Raw genomic sequence first — 21,154 nt, 5'->3', positions numbered from 1 at the left:
TCTTTGTAATATTTCTTCAAATATTGGCAGATTGCTTTAATGTCACCGCTGTCCTTCTCTTTGTTAGGCTGGACATATCCATATGCAGATGTAATCCATCTGGTCCTGTAATTTAAATTCCTCTAGAGTGGATAGGTGTTCTCTTACAATTTTCATGCCAATTTTGACTTCTATTCCTATCCATCTTTTACAATGTTACTTTTGGTACATTGGGCTATTTTTTCCTTTTGTGTGAAGATAGATGCAAAGAATAAATTAAGCATTTCTGTTTTCTCCCTGCTGCCTGTTACCTCCTTGCCATTCTTTTCCAATAGTGGATCAATCACTTCCTTGATTTTTTTTTTCTGGTTTTGTACAACCATCCTGGTTTAGTGCAACCATCCTGATTAAATTTTTGGTACCATTTACCATGGTAACTTGCTGGATGTCTGATGGAATTAGGGATGAAAGGCATATGTTGCAATGGTTCTCCTTTTTCTGTGTTTGGGTCTACTCAATATCTATAGACAGAGGTTGAATCTGAGGTGCCTGATATACAATGTGTCTCAGAGCTGTACGCTCTTGCCTGCTCCTACTCTTTAACAGCTGTATTAGGCTGCTGGGAAAAGTATTCCATCAGGCTGAAGACAGCAATATGATCAATGCACATGGTAATTATGCATTAATTATACATCTTTACTGCAAAGCAATCAGGCAGTGTCTATTGAAGACTGGATGGAGAGGAACAGGTTAAAGATCAACCCTGAAAAGACTGCATTTTTGAATACTCCTTCCTCTAATAAATGGAAACTAAGCAAGGAGAAGCAACCTAGAACTAAGGAGAAATCAGCCGTGTAGGTACAAAAATAGCCAGGGAAATGATTGAAGCTTGGGAAATGGGCCCCTTGTCAGTCAAGAGGACCACTGATTTACCACCAGCTTATCAGGTACTTAGGAAGTGAGGGCTTGGCAGGCCAGGAAACAACAGCCAATCACTGGCCATCAACACACCAATCAAACAATAGGAAGGCAAAGGATTGAATAGCTCAAAGCAGACATTCCGCTGAGAGAGAAGTTCTCTAAGGATGGGGTCCAGCATGAGTCTGAAAGCTCGGAAGACTAAAGTTCTTGTTCCAGTAACCGACCCAGATTGGATCATACAACATTATCCTGTGACATGTATATTTGCTTTCATTCATAAGGAGAAGCTTCCTAAAGGTGAGGACAATCAGCCAGCAGGATGGCTTGCCTTCAGAGTTTGTGGTTTACTAGATGACTGGAGGCTTTTAAGAGGAGACTGGACAGCCATCTGCCTGGAATGGTATGCCGTGGTGGCGAACCTATGGCACGCATGCCGCAGGTGGCACACAGAGCCCTCTCTGTTGGCACAAATGCCGTGGCCCCAGTCCTAAGACTTCAGCTGGGTTTTATAAAACCTTTTCACTTTAGGCCTCCGCCACCGTGTGCAAAAAAAAAAAGGTTCAATCAATCAATTTCAACTTCTCCCGGGAGAAAAAAAGTTGGAATTGATTGATTGAACTTTTTAGTCCCACCCAGTCTGCTGTTACCACAGCAGCCACGCCCACTCTATGGGCCACGCCCACTCAGCACCTGACAATACATAAGTGGGTTTTGGGTTGCAGTTTGGGCACTCGGTCTCTAAAAGGTTCGGCATCACCGGTATAGGGTCTCCTGGTTGGACTAGAAGACCTCCAGGGTCCCTTCCAACTTTGCTATTCTGTGATTCCCTTGGGCTGGAGATTTTCGTGTTTAGTCCTGAATGGTGTTATGCATCTCCTCTCAGGACTGGAATACAATTTGAGGATCTTCTTAGACTCATAGCAGGTCCTAAGAAGGTCTTAACACAAACCTATCTTACGTACCAATTGTACAACAGGAAGAAGTTAAGACAGTCACTTATGCTTTGGTCACCTCACACATGGACTGTTGTAATGTGCTCTGCATGGGAGCCACTGTTGAAAGCCACTCAGAGGTTGCAACTGCAGTACTGCATCTCACATCACAACATGATCTGGAATGTAAACCACCACAAACTAACAGTTTCTTGTCTTAATTGGAGAAATGCTTCAGCACCATCAAGACTAGTGTGGGCAGAAGGCTGCAAGTTACAGCCCAACAGTCAAAAACAGATGTCTGATAAATAGAACTCGTCATTAAAACATTTTTCTGAGTATTTTAATAGCTGTCAACTGGAGCCTGGTAGCTTTGTGAAGTATGCTCATTTACATACATGCCTGCATAGTGTGTGTGTGTGTGTGTGTGTGTGTGTGTGTGTGTGTGTGTATGAGAGAGAGAGAGAGAGAGAGAGAGAGAGAGAAGAGAGAGAGAGAGAGAGAGAGAGAGAGAGAGAGAGAGAGAACTGGACATCATGCGAATTGTCTGACTAACAAGATTATGTGAAAACATCTGATATTTCAAAGGAATGTCAGTGTGCATGCACTCAATGTGCAATGTGCATCAATCTTTGGCACAGCTGAAGACCATCTAGTTCTAGTAGCCTTTGGATATTGCCAATATCCAAAGATATGCATAGGAATGGACCAAGAAAACCAAACCCTTTGGGTGTTTTTTCTTTGTGATAGTCCTGAAATGTAAGGCAACATCAACGGGTATCAGGACTGAGAACTCAAGCATCTAGGTCTTTACCAAGTACATAGTGAACGGGAGACAGACAGACAGACAGGCATGATAGATAGATACAGATTTAAGAACATTGACAACTATATGGCCACAAACTCCTTCTTCCTGCACAGATGGTAAAGAGTGATGATTACTAACAATTCAGGAAAGGTGAAAGTGATCTATTGCCCAAATGAGAGCTTTTTCCTACTTATGTGAATGTGGAGATTGGGCATCAGAGAAAGTGAGTGGTTGGAACTAGGACTGGATGTTTCCTTCCCAGCCGAGCTTTCCTCTTGACAGCCATCTCTGATCCGCTCCTTGCCTTCTGCACTGACATCACTTTTCACCACCAGATTTTACTCTGAAAATTCTCTTTGCATCACAGAATGTCCCAGGTTACCATGGGGACAGGAGTAAAGACTTTGAAGTGATTCACTGACCACTCTTTACCGGAGGCTCAGGTAGTTAGCAGGCTAGCATCCGTTTCTTCCGTCATTTGAAACGTATGTTCTTATCTATCCTGGCAGGTAGGAATTGAGCCATCTCACAACCCTTTGAAGGAATCCCTTGTTTCTCCGGAAAACCCATTCAGTGGCAAATAGTTGCATTACAGAGGCATAGTAAGGGAAAGGAGAAGGCTTGGGGAGGCGCCTTGTTTTAGACAGGCAAATGGAGGCAAGGAACAGACCTGCTACTCCTTCCTTTTCCTATTTTTCCCACAACCACCACCCTGTGAGGTGGGCTGGGCTGAGAGAGACTGGCCCAAAGTCACCCAGCCAGCTTTCATGCCTAAAGCAGGATTTGAAGTCGGAGCCTCCTGGTGACTGATGCAGACTCACCAAACTAGCTTTCGTGCCTAAGGCGGGACTAGAACTCAGCATCTCCTGCTGATTGGTCAAAGATACCCAGCCGCCTTTCCCGCCTAAAGTGGAACTCAAACTCACAGTCTCCAACAGCTTCACCCAAAGACACCCAACTGGCTTTCGTGCCTGAGGTGGGACTTGAACTCAGCCTGCTTGAAGTCACAGAACAGGATGATTTGGTCCCTTGGCCCAATTGCTTCTGAATAGCAAATTTGTTTGGGTGGACCGTTTCCTTGGTTGTCGATTTACCTTGCTTGCTCAGACTGAACACATCTGAGATGATAAGTTTCCTCCCCCCCCTCCTTGTACGTGAGCCTTTTGCCAAGGGTCAGGCAGTGGCCGGGTGCCAGATAAACGGTGCTTTGAGAATCCAAAGACAATGAACACACCAGTGAGGAAGCAGACTTCAATCTTTACTGTGTACCCCTAGCAGGTAAATTAAATAGAATCGTAAGGTGCCAAGAATTCAAATTAAATCAATATTTAACTATTACAGCTATTAAACAAAATGAAAGAACACCGTCATCTTGCCACACAGGAAACACTGTGGGAAATACAATTTTTTTCATTGCCGTACTTGCAGGATGAGACCCAATAGAAGAGAATCTCTGTAGCCCAGGGCTGAAATGTGGACTCCTTGGGGCTCTCTGAGCTGGGTTTTTCGCTTGCAGGCATTTCCTTTCCCGGCATCATTGATCATTATCATCATCAGGGCCAGGGGGTGTTGCTCCCTATTGATGTACAATGCAGGTAACTCTCGACTTGCAACCGTTCGTTTACATTTGAACTTACGACGGCACTGAGAAAAGTGACTCACGAGTGGTCTTCTCACTTACAGCTATTGCAGCATCCCCATTCGTGGCTGCTTTGTCCTGAAATTCCCTGGTGTTTTTGGATTTGGCTTGGTCTGGGAGGGTCACAGTTTCCCAGTTGAAACCCCTGGTCCGTGGACCGGCACTGGGCCGCAGCATGCCAGAAACTGGGCCGTGCAAACAAGCGAAGCCCCATCCATGGGATGCAGGCAGCACAAGAAGCCACACCCCCTCCGATCCATGGAAAAGCCTCTCCCCACAGAAGTGGTCCCTGGTGCCTAAAAGATTGGGGGCCTCTGCTTTAATTGTTTAGTCAACTCTTAAGGGGTGTTTGCAAGTGAGCCCTGAATCTGTTTCAACCAGAGCTCGTCCATCTGAATGGACAACTGTCAGTTGACTGGACAGCTTGGGAAGCCACAGTTTTTGCCCCTTGTTTGAGGATGAAGTGCACATTAAAGTGTTGCCCCTTGTATCTGTAATCTAGCATTAGAGATCCAGAGAATCAAAGTTTTCCTGTACATGCCCAGTTGAATAGAAGTTGAAAGGGAAATAAGTATTAGGATTTGGTACTATTCATCTCAAAGCTATTTTGAAAAATGTGTCTCAAGATGCATGGATCAAATTGTGCACAGTCCCCAACCAAGTATCCTACAGGCAGTCCTCGACTTAGCACCATTCATTTAGCAACAGTTCCAACAGTGCCATGAAAAAAGGGATTTATGACGGGTCCTCGCACTTATGACTGCTGCAACATCTCTGTGGTCACGCCATCACAGTTTAGGTGCGTGGCACGGATTTCCAACAAGTCATTCCAGGGGCAAAACTGTGATTTGCTTAATTACTGTGTCAAAAAACATCGTATAATTGAGCATGACTCACTTAACAACCACCTAGCTTAGCAATGGCCCTTCTGGTCCCAACTCTGGTCTTAAGTTGAGGAGTACCTGTGGGATACAGCAGCAGGCTGATTTGGAAAAGCTTAAGCAGTCTTGGATTTAAGCAGGGTTGGGAGACCACCAGGAAATGCCAGGGTTAGGTTGAGAAGGAGGAGTGGTCTACCATTTTGCTCTCAAGAAAACTGCCTGGATGCGGCCAATGAACAGGGCTGATCTCAAACACACACCCCCTTGATGAAGCGCAGCGTTCCTGGGGAATTCTGGGAGTTGAAGTCCACAAGTCTTAAAGTAGCCAAGTTTGAGGACCCCTGCTTTAATTCATGCTTAATATGCAGAGGGACCAGCCAATGACTGACATGCTCTGCTAATTACAGCCACTGCACTACTGCAATGGATCCAATGCTAGAACCCTAGAGATGTAGGGAGTCCTCAACTTACAGCCATGCTAGGTTCCAGCCTTTCCTTTCCAAAGCAAGGAGGTTTGCTCAGTCCGTCACAGCCCTTTCTTTTTTTAACCTTTTGTGCCAGCGTTGTTAAGAAAATCTTTTCAGTTGTGAACTAAATCACCAGGTCGTAAAGTAAACCAGACTTGCCCCTCTGACGTACTTTGCTGGAAGCCAGCTTTGAAAGTCGCAAACTGAGATCGCATGAACCTGAGACACCACAAGAGTCTTGGAGTAAGATAAAGGTTCCCCCGCACATGCGTGCTAGTCGTTTCCAACTCTAGGGGCCGATGATCATCTCCGTTTCAAAGCCGAAGAGCCAGCGCTTGTCCGAGGACGTCTCCATGGTCATGTGGCCGGCATGACTAGACGCCAAAGGCACACGGAACGCTGTTACCTTCCCACCGTAGTGGTCCCTATTTTTCTACTTGCATTTTTACGTGCTTTCGAGTAAGATGCTGGCTGCCAAATGCTGAAATTTTGACCAGGCGACTGTAGGAATGCTGTGATGGTTGTAAGTGTGAGGACTGGCTGTAAATCACTTTTTGGATTGCTACCGTAATATGCAAAGGTTGAAAAATGACTCCATTTACCTGGGATCTTAGAAATCCATCTGCATTTCTCTACTTGCTCCGTGGGGCAGGTGTAGAGGGTGGAAGGGAAGCCGGTCAAGCCTTGGCAGGGAAAGTCCCCTTCCCGTCTTTTCCCTTCGGCTGACTTCCATTCTCAGCCATCAGGAATGGTCCAGCTGAGCTGAAAAGGGGTTGCCAAAAAAAAAAAGGTCATAATAAAGATGAGGATTTCATGGCTGGCTCAGTTGATGAGTGGAAGGGATCCACGTCTTCTACCTGATCCCTTCCTTGAACGTGGAAACAGGCTTCCATTATACGACTTGGGGCTTCTATTTTTGAATGCATCCAATTCTCACTGCAGTCAGCATGTATGCGACACAGTTGCATTTTCTTTCCCAATTCCTTATCCAATAGTCCCGAAAGGAAAAAATCTTCAGCAGCAACTTGCTCCTCCCCCCCTTGCATTTTATCACCTCCCAACACTTCAGTCTTGGTTGTAAAGCTTGGCTGTCATAACTTCGTCCAGCCACAAACACCTCCTAATGGCAAAAATCTGTGAATAACAGAGGCAGTGTGTGTGTGTGTGGGGCTGCAGAATCTCACGGTGGACCCTTTTGGACAGGGCAGGAACAGAGAGGCCCTTGCCTGAAGCCCACCACCCTCCCTCCATGCCCTGTTGGGGGGAAAGGAGACCCCAAGAGGCCGGTAGATTGAGCTCAGATGAAACTGGACTCCAGAAGATGTGGGGGGAGAATTATTTGGGGGCAGCATATAGTATGGTGTACTGTTTGTGTTACTATCATTTTGTTGGTATTTATATTCATATTTGATTGCAAGGCACTGACCTGCCCAGGGATGGGCATCCATATCATTCCCTGCAATAAATAAAGAGAAAATGTTATTCCAGTGTGATCTGCTGTTCAGATACCAAATCAGGGGGATCCAAACTAAGGAAGAATTCACATTCAGTCCTGGTCAGCTGGCTGGGAAGGGAAAGGCAGAGTTATCTCTTCACCTTTCCTTCTCTTTTGATTATTTTTTCACTTCAAATAGGTTAATTACTGTCAGCCTAACCTCCTCAAGTCTTCGGAGATCAAAACAATGACTACTCTCCATAAAGGCACCCATACAGCTATTTGCTTCTGGACATTTCTCTCCCCTCCTGCCTTCTGGAATTTTCCTCCCCGACCACCAGGCACTCTAAGCCGAAGGCCGAAGCAAAAGACCTGCCTGCAGTCAGGCAGCCCAAAACAGAGAGAAATCAATGCCACAATTTAAGAGAAAAGCCTCGCCAGGGTGGAGCTGGTTTTTAAGGTCTGTGGGAGTCAGGAGGAGTCTCGGCATAATGATGCCTGCCTCTTCTGCTGCGGAGGTCCTTGGGCAGCAGCAGCTGCGTGTGTGTGTGTCTATGTGCCTCGATCGCCCTGGCTAACGGAGTGGAAGAGCTTCCCCCCCACCCCACCCCACCCCACCCCCAGAAGGACAAGGCGCACATCTGGCTAGAATAGCAAGGAGCGCAAGAGGCTCAGAGGGTAACCCTTGGAAACGGGCGGAGAGCAGGGAAAAGGAGAGGTGCGATTTTGGCAAGGGGGGGTGGGTGAGCAAATGGGGGGGTCTCCTTTTTTTTGGGGGGGGGATGCAATAGGTCGGAAAATACCTACCTCGGTGCTTCGCCGCCGCGGTCGCTTTAGCGATCCATACCGGTGAAAGCCTGCGACCGAGGCGGATTCCGCTTCGCCCCCGAGACGCTCCACGCGCGTTGCCGAGCCCGCTCTTCGCGGCTCCGGGAAAACGGCTGCTCTCCTCCCCGCCGCCCCCCAAGTCCTCCCGCGGCTCCTGCTGCTCATTCCTCGCCCAACTGCCGCCCCCTCCCCGCACTTTCTCTTTCCTACCTGGCTTCCCTCCTCCTCCTCCACCTCCTCCCTTCCCCCACCCGAAACCCAGGCCCCGCCCGCCGCCCCTCCGAAGCGCCCCGCCCTCGGCAAACCAGCCCCGCGCACCCGCCCCCCTCCCGAGCAGCGCGTCCCCGCGTGCCCCCCTGGCCTGCCCCGCTCCCAGGGCAGCCCGGGAAGCAAACCCAGCCCCCCCCCCCCGCAGCAAGACCCGGCTCCCGCCCGCCTCCCGCCCCTTGCCCCCCCCCGGGCAGAGCAGCCTCCCCCCTGCAGCCGCCCTTTCAGCCCGGAGGACCCGCCGCCCGCGGGAAGCTGCGGGTCAGGTCCCCAGATCGCTCGCTCGTCGGCTCTTTTGCTCCCTTCGGAGGACAACACCCGTCCCCCCCCCCCATTACTCACCTTCCAGCCACGTCTAGAAAGTCTAGAACAGCGTTTCCCAACCTTAGGAACTTGAAGATGCGTGGACTTCAACTCCCAGAATTCCCCAGCCAGCTATGCTGGCTGGGGAATTCTGGGAGTTGAAGTCCACGCATCTTCAAGTTCCTAAGGTTGGGAAACGCTGGTCTAGAAAGACGCGCATTGTTGCAAAAGAGCCTCGTCCAACCCGCAACCCTTCTCAACCGGGGGAGCGTCTGTCAAGCGTCGGGGCAGCTGCTGAATCTGCTGGGGGAGAGATTCAGGGCAGGGACGGAGAGGCGTTGGCAGGAGTCCAACATCTCCCCCCCCCCACTCCCTCCCCGTTGGGGCGAAAGGAGACCGCGGGAAGCCGTCGATCGGCAGAGGACGAGACCGGAGTCCAGAAGATGCGCGGGGAGCATTTTTTAAAGGGGGGCAGCGAGGAGGCGGCGTGTTTGTCCCCCCTGGTGGATGAGAGCAGGTGGGAGAGGTAGGAAGGGCACGGAAGGGCGTCCTTGGCGGTGGGAGATGGGAGGAGAGGGTGAGAACGGCTCCTTCGATGCTAGGGCGAATGCTGGCACCCACAGGACGTAGCCTCCTCTCCCCCACTCTGGGCTGGCCAAGATCCCCAGCCTGCTGCTTTGCCAAAGGGGGTTCTTTGAAGTCAACCGACTTTGAGCTGACTCTGGCACAGTCTGCGAGGCTGGATGTTTCTGCCTCAGCCAGTGCTGCGGTTGGGTTTAGCGGGCTGTAAGGATGCGGCTCTTACCTCTAATCTGAGGACCCAGATTGTTGGGGGCAATAAGCTGACTTTGTAATAATGCCGCTTGGGGTGTGTGTGAAAGCCCTAATAAGCAGGCATATACATAGAATGAAGGCTATTGCTAAGCTTGTAAGCCGCCCTGAGTCTTCGGAGAAGGGCGGGATATAAATGGAATTAAAATAAAATAAAATAAAATAATCAAGCAGGGCTAGGCAACCTTGGCTCTTTCATGACTCGTGGACTTCAACTCCCAGAATTCCTGAGCCAGCATGGCTCAGCTTAGAAACCTCTCCCTTTCCCTTCAGCGTGGCTGGCTCAGGAATTCTGGGAGTTGAAGTCCACCAGTTACCAAAGAGCCAGGGTCTCCTAGCCCTGCGTCTAATGCAAAGATGGCTTATGCCCGGGTACGTGCGAGTCCAGCCGATTCTAGTTGCTTCCTCCGTGGGATCGCGGTCCTCGGGGCACCTTGCTCCGCAACCACGAGGCTCTTCTAGGAGTGGCAGCCAGAAACCGCAGTCCCCGCATCCGCTGAAGCCTGCTCGGCGGATTTAGCCTCCTGGCAGATGTTGCCAAGGGTGGGCTTCATGGTGGGCAACGGCTCCAGCGTGGGCTCTCCTGCGATTTGTGCCTTGCCGTCCTGTCTCTTCTCTTTGGCGACCGCTTTAAGACTGAGCGGGCTTCATGTCTGGGAACTAAGCTCACCCCTCGGCCAGACACAAGCGAGGAAGCGGGGGGGGGGGGGTGGGCGCAGGATGATGGGCCAGTGAGGAAGGGGGGGGGCTCTCTGGGAATTCCGCTGAGCCTCCGGAGAAGTTAACGGGAGCCTTTCAAACCTGATCTCTCCCTGGTCTTTACAGCCTATTTGCCGGCCAAGCAGCGCATGGCGGTTTAGGACGGGTAGGCAAGCTCGGCTCTTCTATGACTCGTGGACTACAACTCCCAGAATTCCTGAGTCAGCTATGCTGACTCAGGAATTCTGGGAGTTGTAGTCCACGAGTCATAGAAGAGCCGAGCTCGCCTGCCCCTGGTTTAGGAAAAGAAGCCCGCTTCCGGGAGGGACCCCGGCCGGGCACTAAAACCACTCGGAAGCTGAAATGGCTTCCTTCGGCTTCGGGCATCCCAGAGGCCGCCGGAAGACCTGGGGGGCAGCGCTGCCCACGCCCAACGGCTGCGGCCTTCGCATGCGGGGCAGGAGGGCGCGCAAGTCCGACCCAGCATCCACGGCGGAGCCCAGCGGGTCTCCAGGCGCCGCAGGAGGGACCTTGGAGGTCCTCTAGTCCAGCCCGCGCTCGAGCGGGAGACCCTGTGCCATTCCCGTCTCTTCTTAAGGACCTCCAGGGACGGGGCACCCGCAACTTCCGGAGGCAGGCTGTTCCACCGTCAGGAAATCCCTCCTTAGCTCCTCCATCGCCTCCCGTCCATTTCTGCGCCTTCCTCGGGAGCAAGGCGTGCAAAGGCGGCACGCGCATGCGCGTTTCCCTGCTGTTCGCGCTGCCCCGCCGGCGCCCTCCAGAGGCCGCCTTTGCCACGGCGCTGCCGGCACTACATCTCCCGTCGCGCCGCGCGCTCCCTCCCTCCCTCCCTCCCTCCCTCCCTCCCCAGGCGCCGCAGCCGAGCCCCGAGCGAGCGAGCAGCTGCGCGCGCCGCCCGGTCCGGCTCAGCCGAGCGCCGATGCCGCCGGGCCCGGCCCGCGAGCGGCGGGGCGGCGGGGATGGCGCTGTCCCGGGGGCTGCGGTGCTGCCAGCGGGTCTTCGGCTGGGTGCCCGTCCTCATCATCGCGCTGGTGGTGCTCTGGTCCTACTACGCCTACGTCGTCGAGCTCTGCCTGGGTAGGAGGGCGCAGCGGGCTCCCGGCCCATCCTCCCCGGCCCGGTCTGAAGGGCCCCCTCCTCCAGGGGTGCTGGACTACAACTCCCATCCTCCCCGGTCTGAAGGGCCCCCTCCTCCAGGGGTGCTGGACTACAACTCCCATCCTCCCCGGTCTGAAGGGCCCCCTCCTCCAGGGGTGCTGGACTACAACTCCCATCCTTCCCGGCCCGGTCTGAAGGGCCCCCTCCTCCAGGGGTGCTGGGCTACAACTCCCATCCTCCCCGGTCTGAAGGGCCCCCTCCTCCAGGGGTGCTGGACTACAACTCCCATCCTTCCCGGCCCGGTCTGAAGGGCCCCCTCCTCCAGGGGTGCTGGGCTACAACTCCCATCCTCCCCGGTCTGAAGGGCCCCCTCCTCCAGGGGTGCTGGACTACAACTCCCATCCTTCCCGGCCCGGTCTGAAGGGCCCCCTCCTCCAGGGGTGCTGGGCTACAACTCCCATCCTCGCCGGCCCGGTCTTCCTCAAGTGCCCCTCCTCCAATTGTGTTGGGCTACAACTCTCCCAGCTGCCTTCTGGGGACTGAGGATGATGGGGAGTGTAGTCCCAGACTTCTGGGGACTTCCCGCCTGGAAATCTTTTTTGGGGGGTGCCTAATTCCCAGGTGGGAGGGGCAGAAGAACCTCTGTCCAGCGTTGCTTCCCAGACCTTCCAAGGGGGGAGGTCCGAGGGGAGCCCCTGCCCTCTTGCTGTGCCTGGACAGGTCGCCCCCCACCCCACCCCCAACTCCTGCCCTGGAGCCCCGGCAGCTCTGGTGGTGAGTGGCCCCCTCGCCCCCCTAGGAGCCTTTTTTCCCCAGGCATCCTAGCCTAGCAAGCACTTCCTGGCTTTTCTTTCTGCCTTGCAAAGAAGCCAACATGTAGCAGGCTGGCTCTTGCCCAGCTCCCTTTCCGCGTCTCCGCCTGTGGGGTCTGCAAAGCCAAGAAGGGAGCGTGTTGGGGGGCTCACTAGGACCTTCTCTCTACATTAGAAGCAGGAAGAGGACCTGGTTGACCTTAGGCAATTGGCTTAAAACAAGGGTGGGGAAACCAAGCCAGTTGTCTTCAGCGGAAACACTGTGTTCACAATAGGGCAAAATCATTTCTCCTCCGTTGGCTTTTGAAACCTGCCCAGGACAATTTGTTTAGGATTCAGGGTGCCATATCAACACAGGCAACTGGGGAGGTTTCTTACAACAATCTGCTATGGTAGCTCAGTGTGATTATCAGAACATTACAGGGAAAGTTGGGGGGGGGTGTAAATTTGATTAGGACTTTGTTAACGCTATGTGGTAAATTTGAGGTAGGCCCCCCCTTCGTTCTGAACAATTGGATTTTGCAGTATCTAAAAAGGTTAAATCATGGCAATTGGACCAAAGTTTATTAAACTGAGACTTTTTGTTACTCATCCAACTAACTTCTTCAGTCAAAATGAAAAATTTAAGTTAGGCAGAGTTAGAGAGTAGTTGGAATGTACATACCAACTTCAACGGTTTCTCCCCAAAAATGTATTGCAAAAGTAAATGAAGACTCAATCATCCAGGCCAAAAGCATCGAAAAAGGTTAAATCATGGCAACCCCAGGAAAGGTTATTAAAATGTCTGCAGTCTCCACTTAGGCCTTTTAGTTCTGACTGTGGGGTCTTTCGAGAGCCTCCCTTGCTACACTTCATCATTCAGGAGAGAAAAGATAGATAATCCCCCCCAACCACTGATGTATTAGAAGCGAGTTCTATGGTCGAGATGTCTGCAACACAGTTCCCTCTTCTGTTGCGACTCATTCCTTTGTGTGGCCTCCTAGATAGACTGGAGCAAAAATCAAAGTGGTAGTAAAGCTCTTGGTTTCCAGAAAATAGCTCACCCATTTACATAATGATCCTTGTTGGAGAATTGGGAGAGAAGGTAGACTGCAGAGGGGCCTTGTCCCAGCAACCAGCCGATGAAGCCAGGACATGAAATCAAGGGTGGGCTTCTGCAGTCTTGCTAGAGGAGGAAGAACAAAGAAGAAGCCTTTAGGGAGCTCTAAAGGTAGAAACATCCCTTTGTCTTCAAGCGGCCCCTGAAGTTGACGGCACCAGAGAGGACCAACAGTATTGACCACCAGCTCACCTTCACTTAAGGAGGGAACAGACTTGGCTGTAAAATGCTTTCAAAGCAAGTGTGAACCACTCCGTTTATACAGGAATTTAAAGCAGCTGGTGGTTTGTTGAAAACCACATAGATTCAGTTAATTAATACTGAGTTTGCATCAGAGATAAACAGAAGGTGGTTGAGTTTTAATTTGCCTCCAGCTCAGTTTTTCAGATTAGGTGTGCGTGCACGTACATGCTGTCCCAGAAAGGTTTGCCTTGCCATGCTCACTTAACTTTGGCAAACAGCAGGCTGGACAAAGGCTGGGCTTTTCTTTAGACCGAGGGGCTGTAGCCTGCAAGCGGGATTCCGCGTCTCGGCAGAAACCCAGACTACTCCTGAGGGGTAAGACGAAGGTGCAGCTGTAAGATTGCTCCCCCCCCCGGAAGTGCTTTCTACCTGATACCCAAGCAAGGAATAGTAACAGGACTCATTTTGGAAGTGGTTACCCTTTGAGAGCTGAATGCAACAAAATCTCATTTTAATGGATGCTGATTAGTGTACATTTAAAGTGACAATAAAGCTGTTCCGTTCCATAATTAGGGTATCTGCTGTCCTTCTGTCTTCAGAGCCCAAACATCTCTCCATTCCAGCTCCACAAAATAATGCAGAAATTAATGAACAGTCACAGAAGGGCCTTTTTGAAAGGCAGTTTGCTTGAACTTGCTGTCAGTTACAACCGTCCTTCCACATCCTTTTTTGGAAAATGAGGCTGTACCTTGCAGGTTTGGGGGACGGAAGATACAGCCTGGGTGCCAATGGTGTGTCTGTGTGTGTGTGTGTGTGTGTGTGTGTGTGTGTGTGAGAGAGAGAGAGAGAGAGAGAGAGAGAGAGAGAGAGAGAGAGACAGAGAGAGAGAGAGAGAGAGAAAGAGAGAGAGAGAGAGAGAGGGGGAGAGAACAATTCCAGGAGTTCACGCAGTCACATAAGAGAGTATTTGGAGTTGGTGCTGAATGTCAATAGGAGCCCAGTAGAGATTCAGCAGCAGCAAGAGTCTCACAGAATTATCTTTAACAAGGTTATTGGAAGGGAATGGGATAAGGTCACAGAAATTTCTGCAACAAGATTGCTTTTACTTTAGAATCAGAATCCTAGGGCTGGAGAGGATCTTAGAGGTCTTCTAGTCCAACCCCCGCCCCAAGGCAGGAGTCTTTATGCTATCCTGCACAAATGGCTGCACAAATCTTTTCTTGAAAACCTCCAGTATGAGAGCGTCCACAATTCCGGGATGATCTGTTCCATTGCTCTCTCTGTCGAGAAATCCCTCCTTAGTTCCAGGTAGGATCCTTCTTTAATGAGCTTCCGCCCATTTCTTCTTGTCCTGCTTTCAGGTGCTGTGGAAAATATCTCGAGCTCTTTTGTATGCGACAGCTCTTCAGGTATTGGAAGACGGCTATCATGTCACCCCTAACCTGTCTCTTCATTAGGCTAGACATAAATAATAGAATAACAGGGTTGGAAGGGACCTTGGAGGTCTTCTAGTCCAACCCCTTGCTCAAGCAGGAGACCCTGTACCTTTCCAGACAAGTGGCTGTCCAGTCTCTTCTTAAAAGCCTCTAGAGATGGATTACCCACAACTTCTGAAGACAAGATGTTCCACTGGTTAATTGTTCTCACTGTTAGGATCTTTCTCTTTAGTTTTAGGTTGCTTCTCTCCTGGATTAGTTTCTAATAATTGTTTCTTGTCTTGCCTTCTGGTGCTTTGGAAAATAGGTTGACCCCACCCCACCCCCTTCTTTGTGGCACCCTTCAAATATTGGAGGACTGCTATCATGTCCTTCTTTTCACTAGATTAGACATACCCAATTCCTGCAACTGTTCTTCCGGTCAAGGTAGATGCCTAGTTTCCTTAACCATTCATCATATGGTTTATCCTGCAAACCTTCTTATCCACTTTGTTGCTCTTCTCTGCACTCTCTCCAGGGCAGGGGTGCCAAACTGCCGGCCCGTGGGCCAGATGCGTCATGCTGAAAGCGCGCCCAGCCCATTGCCAGCCATGGGGGAAAAGCCGTGATACATCGCGACACGTCACGTGACATTGCGAGTTTGACACCCCTGCTCCAGGGCCTCAATCTTTTCTGTATCATGGTGACCAGAAGTGGGTTTAGACTTCCAAGTGTGGCCTCACTAGTGCAGTAAAAAATGTGGCACTATCGCTTCTCACGATTTAGAACCCAACTGGTCTTTCAGCAGATAATTTTTCAGTTTTGAATATGGGCTTTTCTCTGAAGGAAAGAGCTAGCTGCTTTCTTCCCAAAACATAGGAATTTGCAGGTGGCCGCTGTTTTCCCAACCATCTCCTGAATCTTAATTAGGCTATTAACAGATAATCACAGTTGTGGAGTTAGTGCTTCCTTTTGCATCGCATGCACCCATTTTTCCTCGGCTGTTCCTGGCCTTCAGTTCATTTTTTTCCCTAAGTGAATCATGTATGCTACTGCGTTATTTCCCGGATAAGTGAATCATGCATGCTACTGCGTTATTTCCCGGATATACAGAATAGGTGGGTTGTTAGGATTAATTACCAAGGCCTGTCACTTTCAGCCCTTCATGCTTTCCATCATTTTCCACAGCAGGCTGCAAGGATGTCTGGTTCAGATTTGAATCCAAATGTCAGCTGCATAGCCCTGTGTTGAGTAAGGTCCAAATGTATGCTCTGTGTGTGTTTTCATGACGCCCTGTTCATTCATTCATTCATTCATTCATTCATTCATTCATTCATTCATTCATTCATTCATTCACTGACTTCTTTCTGCCCTCTCCTTCAAAAAGAACCTTCCCAGCACCACTATTCTGCTTTAATACTCTACTTAGTCCTTGGAGAACTTTTCAGCCTAATTATTGTTGTGAGGATAAAAAGTGACCAAATCCACAATGAAAGAACCTGCGATAAAGTATTTGTAAATATCCAATGCTCTTTTCTTTTCCAGTTTAGAAGAAGGGTAAAGCCACTTTGTTTCAGCTTGTCACTGTATATCTGCTCACCTTCTTTTTTATTATTTTTTTTATTTTATTTTTTTAATCCCATTTATATCCTGCCCTTCTCCAAAGACTCAGGGCGGCTTACAATTTAAGCACAAACCAATGTGCTTAACAATAGCCTTCATTCTATGTATATGCCTGCTTATTAGGGCTTTCGCCCCCCAAGCGGCATTATTACAAAGTCAGCTTATTGCCCCCAACTATCTGGGTCCTCATTTTACCTACCTGGGAAGGATGGAAGGCTGAGTCAACCTTGAGCCTGGTGGGAGAGTAGGATTATAAAAGCAACTTTCAGCACGGCGAGTGATTTTTGCCGAACAGCAGCTGTGACACAGCAGAAAAGACAGTTGGTTTTTGGCTGCTATGTCCAGATGCAAATCCTGGGCTTCCCTTCTCTTGCCTTGAAAGATAAGCGCTCTTGGAAAAAATGGAAGCCCACTCCAACTGAATGTGGGCAGGTCTGAATGTCTTTGAACTCGTGTAAATGCTGATTCACAGGGGAGCTTCAAGAAGCAGGCAGGCAAATGAGTTGGACCGGTAGTTCAAGAAGGAGCAAAAGATAAATGTGATCTATTATTATTACTGCTATTCTCATTTATTAATATTATACACCAAGAATGGTAGGTAAATAAACAGATGTAATCTTTTAAAATCATCTAATTCAGATGGAAAAAAGAGAAGATCTTGACCTCATTCATGAAAGTAGAAAAAAATGGAAGAGTAGAATAGAGTAGAACTTCCATGGGAGGCTTAGTAAATCTGTAGCAGATCAGCAACCAGTTCCCGACCCACTTGAATCCCCCCTCAAGCTCTCATCCTTTCCATGAATGAGCTTGTTGAAAAAGAATCTTGCTTTAGTCTGACAAGATTCTGTCTGTAGGGGAACAATAACAAAGTAGCTACTCAGAAGTAACTCCACGTGCCATGCTTGGTTCTTGGGGCCTTACAGTTATAAGGATAATGAATCAAGTAAATAAGTGAGTATCAGTGCAGTGGAATTAATAATATAAGGATTTATGACTCATAAAGTAAAAATTGATTTCAGACACGGTCAACGTATGCATATTGGCAAGCCTATTTTTTTGTGGAAACCTTGATACGCCATTTGAATATGTTCTTTTTTTCCCCCCTCTTTCAGTGACTCTGACAAACTCTGTAGAAAAAGGTACGTGGATATTTATTATATCTGGTCTTTGTACTTTAGATCGCTTTGCAGTCACCTCCTGGGATGATCCAGTGTGATTATCCCAGTGTAGACAGAGATGGGAAGGGCTGTTTGACCGGACTTTTCCACCTCAATTGCAGTTGAGGTTGATGGAAATGCAGAGGGTCCCCAGGCCCTGCCTAAAATAAGACCTTGGATGTAAGCGAGTCTAGGTTGCGCTCCAGTAATTAAGGGAACGTGCAAGGGAGTATCTGGGCCCTGAGTGTCTAATTGCTGGCTTAGCCGGGACGCTTGAGTGATTATTTTATATTTTGTATACTTTATATTTTATTTTATTCTGTCTTGTCTTATTTATTTATTTATTTTATCTTTTCTTTTTTATTTTTTATGTATTTTTATTTTATTTTAAATTTTAGGTCCCCATCTTACTACGGGGTAGCAGCTCTGGGCAGCTTACCATAAAATTCAGCTCCCCGTTTAAGTTGAGTGGAAGTCTTAGCAGTTCTGAGCTTGGGAAAGGCTTAGATTCCTTTCCTCCGTAGTCCCTTTCTTGACTGAATCCATGCCCTCCTCCTCCCTCTGCAGCTTGTGTTTGAAACTATATCGTTTCTTTTTTCTATTCTTGGCCAGTTGAAGAAATCAATGCTCATAATATAGGGAGAAATGTAACTTGCTTGTTTTATTTTTCCTGAGGCGTCTCACTTCCCATAATAACCTTTCCCCCCCCCCCCTTCTGTTCAATCATGTCCGATTCTTGGAGATTGCCTGCACAAGTCTCTTCTGTTTTCTTGGCAAGTTTTTCTTTCCAGAAATGGTTTTCCATTGCCTCTTGTCTCGGGCTGAGAGAAAGTGACCCACCCAGCCGGTTTGGGGCCTAAGGCAGAAGTAGAACTCACGGAATCCTCTTTTCTAGCCTGAGGCCTTAACTAGAGTTGCTTTGAATCACAGGCCGGGTGGCGTATAAATTTAAATAAATAAACCCTGACTCCATATGGATTCTCCCCCAGTCTTAAGCATAGAGACACTAAGAGAGGTTTATATTGCTTATTGTGGAAGTCAAGGATTCTGTAAAAGGATTAAGAGCAAAATGGGCATTTCTGCTTGCTTGGTTAATGCTTTTCTTCTTCTTTAGTGGCCTACCTCACCGTATTCCATATCATCTTTGTCTTCTTCATATGGACATACTGGAAGTCTATATTTACTCCGCCACTGCAACCAGACAAAAAGGTAAAACTCAGGAATTTGATAAAGGGGCTAACCAGTCTTTTCCAACCCGGGTGCCTTGCAAATGTGTACCTGTGGGGATTGTCAAGTCATTCAGGTCCTGGTTGTCCCAAAGGTGCTTTTTCAAGAGGCAACTGGGCTTCCTTGGTTTTCTTTGAAGATGTTTCACTTCTCATCCAAGAAACCTCTTCAGCTCTGACTGGAAGGTGGGAAAATGGAAGGATTTATATTCCTTGCAGACAGCTGGTCATTTGCACTCTTTTAGAGAACCATTGAGGCCATTTGGAGGTTTTCTGTCCCCTCAGGGTCACCTGAGTAGTTTTTATTTTTTTTAAAAAAAAACCCCATAAACGCTTGTCACAGCATAGGAGAACAAACCTATCAGGTCAAGATTCAGCAGTCACATAGCCAGAACTGAGAATTAGGCGCCAAAATACATAAATTCAACTTTTTTCCTCCCATAACTGCCTCCCACTCCTGCCCCCCCCCCCGCAAATGACCAGTCAGGTTCAAGCAAGGTGTGATCAGAACGGTCACTTCAAACATAGGTTGGTGTGCAGGTGCCTTGTTTTCCCAGACCCAGGAATTCTGGGAGTTGAAGTCCACAGGTACATAAAGCCCCCATAAAGGGGCCATCGTTCCCCACCCCTGTTCTACAACCATGTGTGTGTTTCACTCTTTTTTCTTCTACTGCCAGTTCCACATGTCGTATGCTGACAAAGAATGCTATGAAAACGAAGAAAGGCCCGAGGGTCAGAGGCAGATCCTAGCAGAGATGGCCCGGAAGTTGCCAGTTTACACAAGAACAGGGAATGGCGGTGAGTTCTAAGATGGCTTGGGCAAAGTCCACCTATGTAGCAACGCATACTGACCCCCCGCTTTTGGAGAACTTTTGGGCTGACAAACGGCGTCATCAAAATCAGTGATGACAAAATGTTTGGCTTTTGTGGCAAAGGTGAAGGACAAATAAGGCATTCGTTCCTTCTGGCTCTGAAAATCAAAATGTAGGCCTTGTGACAACATTACAACCTTTTGCCTGTCTGGTTTTATCATTTTCACCCTAGCTAAAAATTTACACTGTGGTTTCTAGATGCCAGCTGGAATTGGGAATCTCGAGGTAGGGTGAATTCAGATCTGGGGAAATTGTCCCTTCTGGCTGGTAATTCTGGAAACTGCCATCCAAAATATATCCGGAGGGCACAAATTGAGGAAAGATGATCTAATGATTGCTTTTTTTGCTATTCAGTGTAGAGGTGTCCACTATTGAATGCACTGGTTTTTTTATGATTCTTGCTTCTGATTTCATAGGATAGGGAATAAATAATAGTAGATTTATATCCAGGATGAACAGTTACAAGCTGAAATTCAGTGGTAAATCCATGGAAAATCAGCATCATGATTTGCCATTTGTATCCAGTAGAGACTAACCAATCATTAGAGAAGCTTAGTTCACATAAAAAGCATGGTAGAATCCCCTGAGAAGCTGTACCAACAAAGCTGAAGGAACTGGACCCACTCTGATATAGGAAGTTGACCAAGCCTACCAGAAAAAGGAAGTGTTAAATAACTTCCGTTGTCAAGAAATGACTTTGTCCATAAAGTCATCAGCTCAGCTTCAATGAAGCGCCTGTCTCTGCAGCACGATCTCTCTCCTATAGCATTCAGCCACCTAGAAAGTATAATTCCCTGGTTTACATAAGGCACCGTCTATAATCAAAGTAGCCCTCAAATGCTGCCTTGGTCCCACATTTCTCAAAGTTGGCAACTTTAAGATATATGGAATTCAGTTCCCAGAATTCCCCATGCTGGTTGGGAATTCTGGGAGTTAAAGTTCACACACCTTAAAGTTGCCAAAGTTGAGAAACACTGCCTTCTAGTAATTTTGCACTTGTGATAATGATTAACTAGGGGCATTTTTGTCATGTTCCTTCCAGCCATCCGATTCTGTGACAGATGTCAGCTGATCAAACCTGACCGTTGTCACCATTGCTCAGTTTGCGCTGTGTAAGTTTACTCTTTTCATCCATAACCAATGCGGCTTGAAGGTTAGCTCAACAATTGTGCAGGATGTTGTTGACTGGACACATAAAAAGAAATAGTTTTGCTTGCTCTTGCTTGCACAACTTGACATATACCACTTCCCACCCCACCCCCAGGGACACAGTCCTATCCTCTCTGTCTGTCTGTCTGCCTGTCTGTCTGTCTGTCTGTCTGTCTGTCTGTCTGTCTGTCTATCTATCTATCTATCTATCTATCTATCTATCTATCTATCTATCTATCTATCTATCTATCTATCTATCTCTTTCTCTCATCTATCTGCCTGCCTGCCTATCTATGTGCATGGACATTCTGAAGATTTTAATTACATCAGTGAAAGCAAATGCAGACTAAACTCAGAGAGAGGAAAAGTATAAAGTATAAAGAAAAAATAAGTACAAAAAAGAAAAAACAAGATAAAAAGAAGTGACTTTGGCTGTATTAGAAATAATGTCATGTATTGCTGAAGTTAACTTTCTAAATTTTCATACAACTCAAGGAAGAGGACTTTAA

At 48.3% G+C, this 21,154-nt stretch overlaps 1 protein-coding gene and 1 long non-coding RNA gene across 3 annotated transcripts in view; one reads left to right on the top strand and one right to left on the bottom strand.

Moving 5' to 3' along the window:
* Positions 1-3,919: 3,919 nt before the first annotated feature.
* Positions 3,920-7,967, bottom strand: LOC310645859. 2 transcript variants are annotated; one of them, XR_014493600.1, is made up of 4 exons: positions 7,870-7,967; positions 7,054-7,083; positions 6,230-6,389; positions 3,920-4,216 (listed from the first exon to the last, which is right to left on the bottom strand). It is a non-coding gene; the product is annotated as an uncharacterized lncRNA (long non-coding RNA). The 2 variants fall into 2 exon arrangements; XR_014493601.1 differs by lacking the exon at positions 7,870-7,967 and having other exon boundaries at positions 7,054-7,113.
* Positions 7,968-10,927: 2,960 nt separating this feature from the next.
* The window catches only part of ZDHHC15 (zDHHC palmitoyltransferase 15), a 36,457-nt gene continuing 26,230 nt past the window's right edge, over positions 10,928-21,154 (top strand). The window contains exons 1-5 of the mRNA XM_083372351.1: positions 10,928-11,088; positions 17,354-17,380; positions 18,513-18,607; positions 19,302-19,422; positions 20,539-20,608. Coding sequence (XP_083228477.1) covers positions 10,971-11,088; positions 17,354-17,380; positions 18,513-18,607; positions 19,302-19,422; positions 20,539-20,608 — 431 coding nt within the window. The 5' untranslated portion in view covers positions 10,928-10,970. The remainder of the gene's footprint in view (positions 11,089-17,353; positions 17,381-18,512; positions 18,608-19,301; positions 19,423-20,538; positions 20,609-21,154) is intronic.

Source organism: Vipera ursinii, assembly GCF_947247035.1.
Source record: "Vipera ursinii genome assembly, chromosome: 12".
In the NCBI taxonomy this organism is placed as follows: domain Eukaryota; kingdom Metazoa; phylum Chordata; class Lepidosauria; order Squamata; family Viperidae; genus Vipera; species Vipera ursinii.
This window is presented reverse-complemented; position numbering and strand designations above follow the sequence as displayed.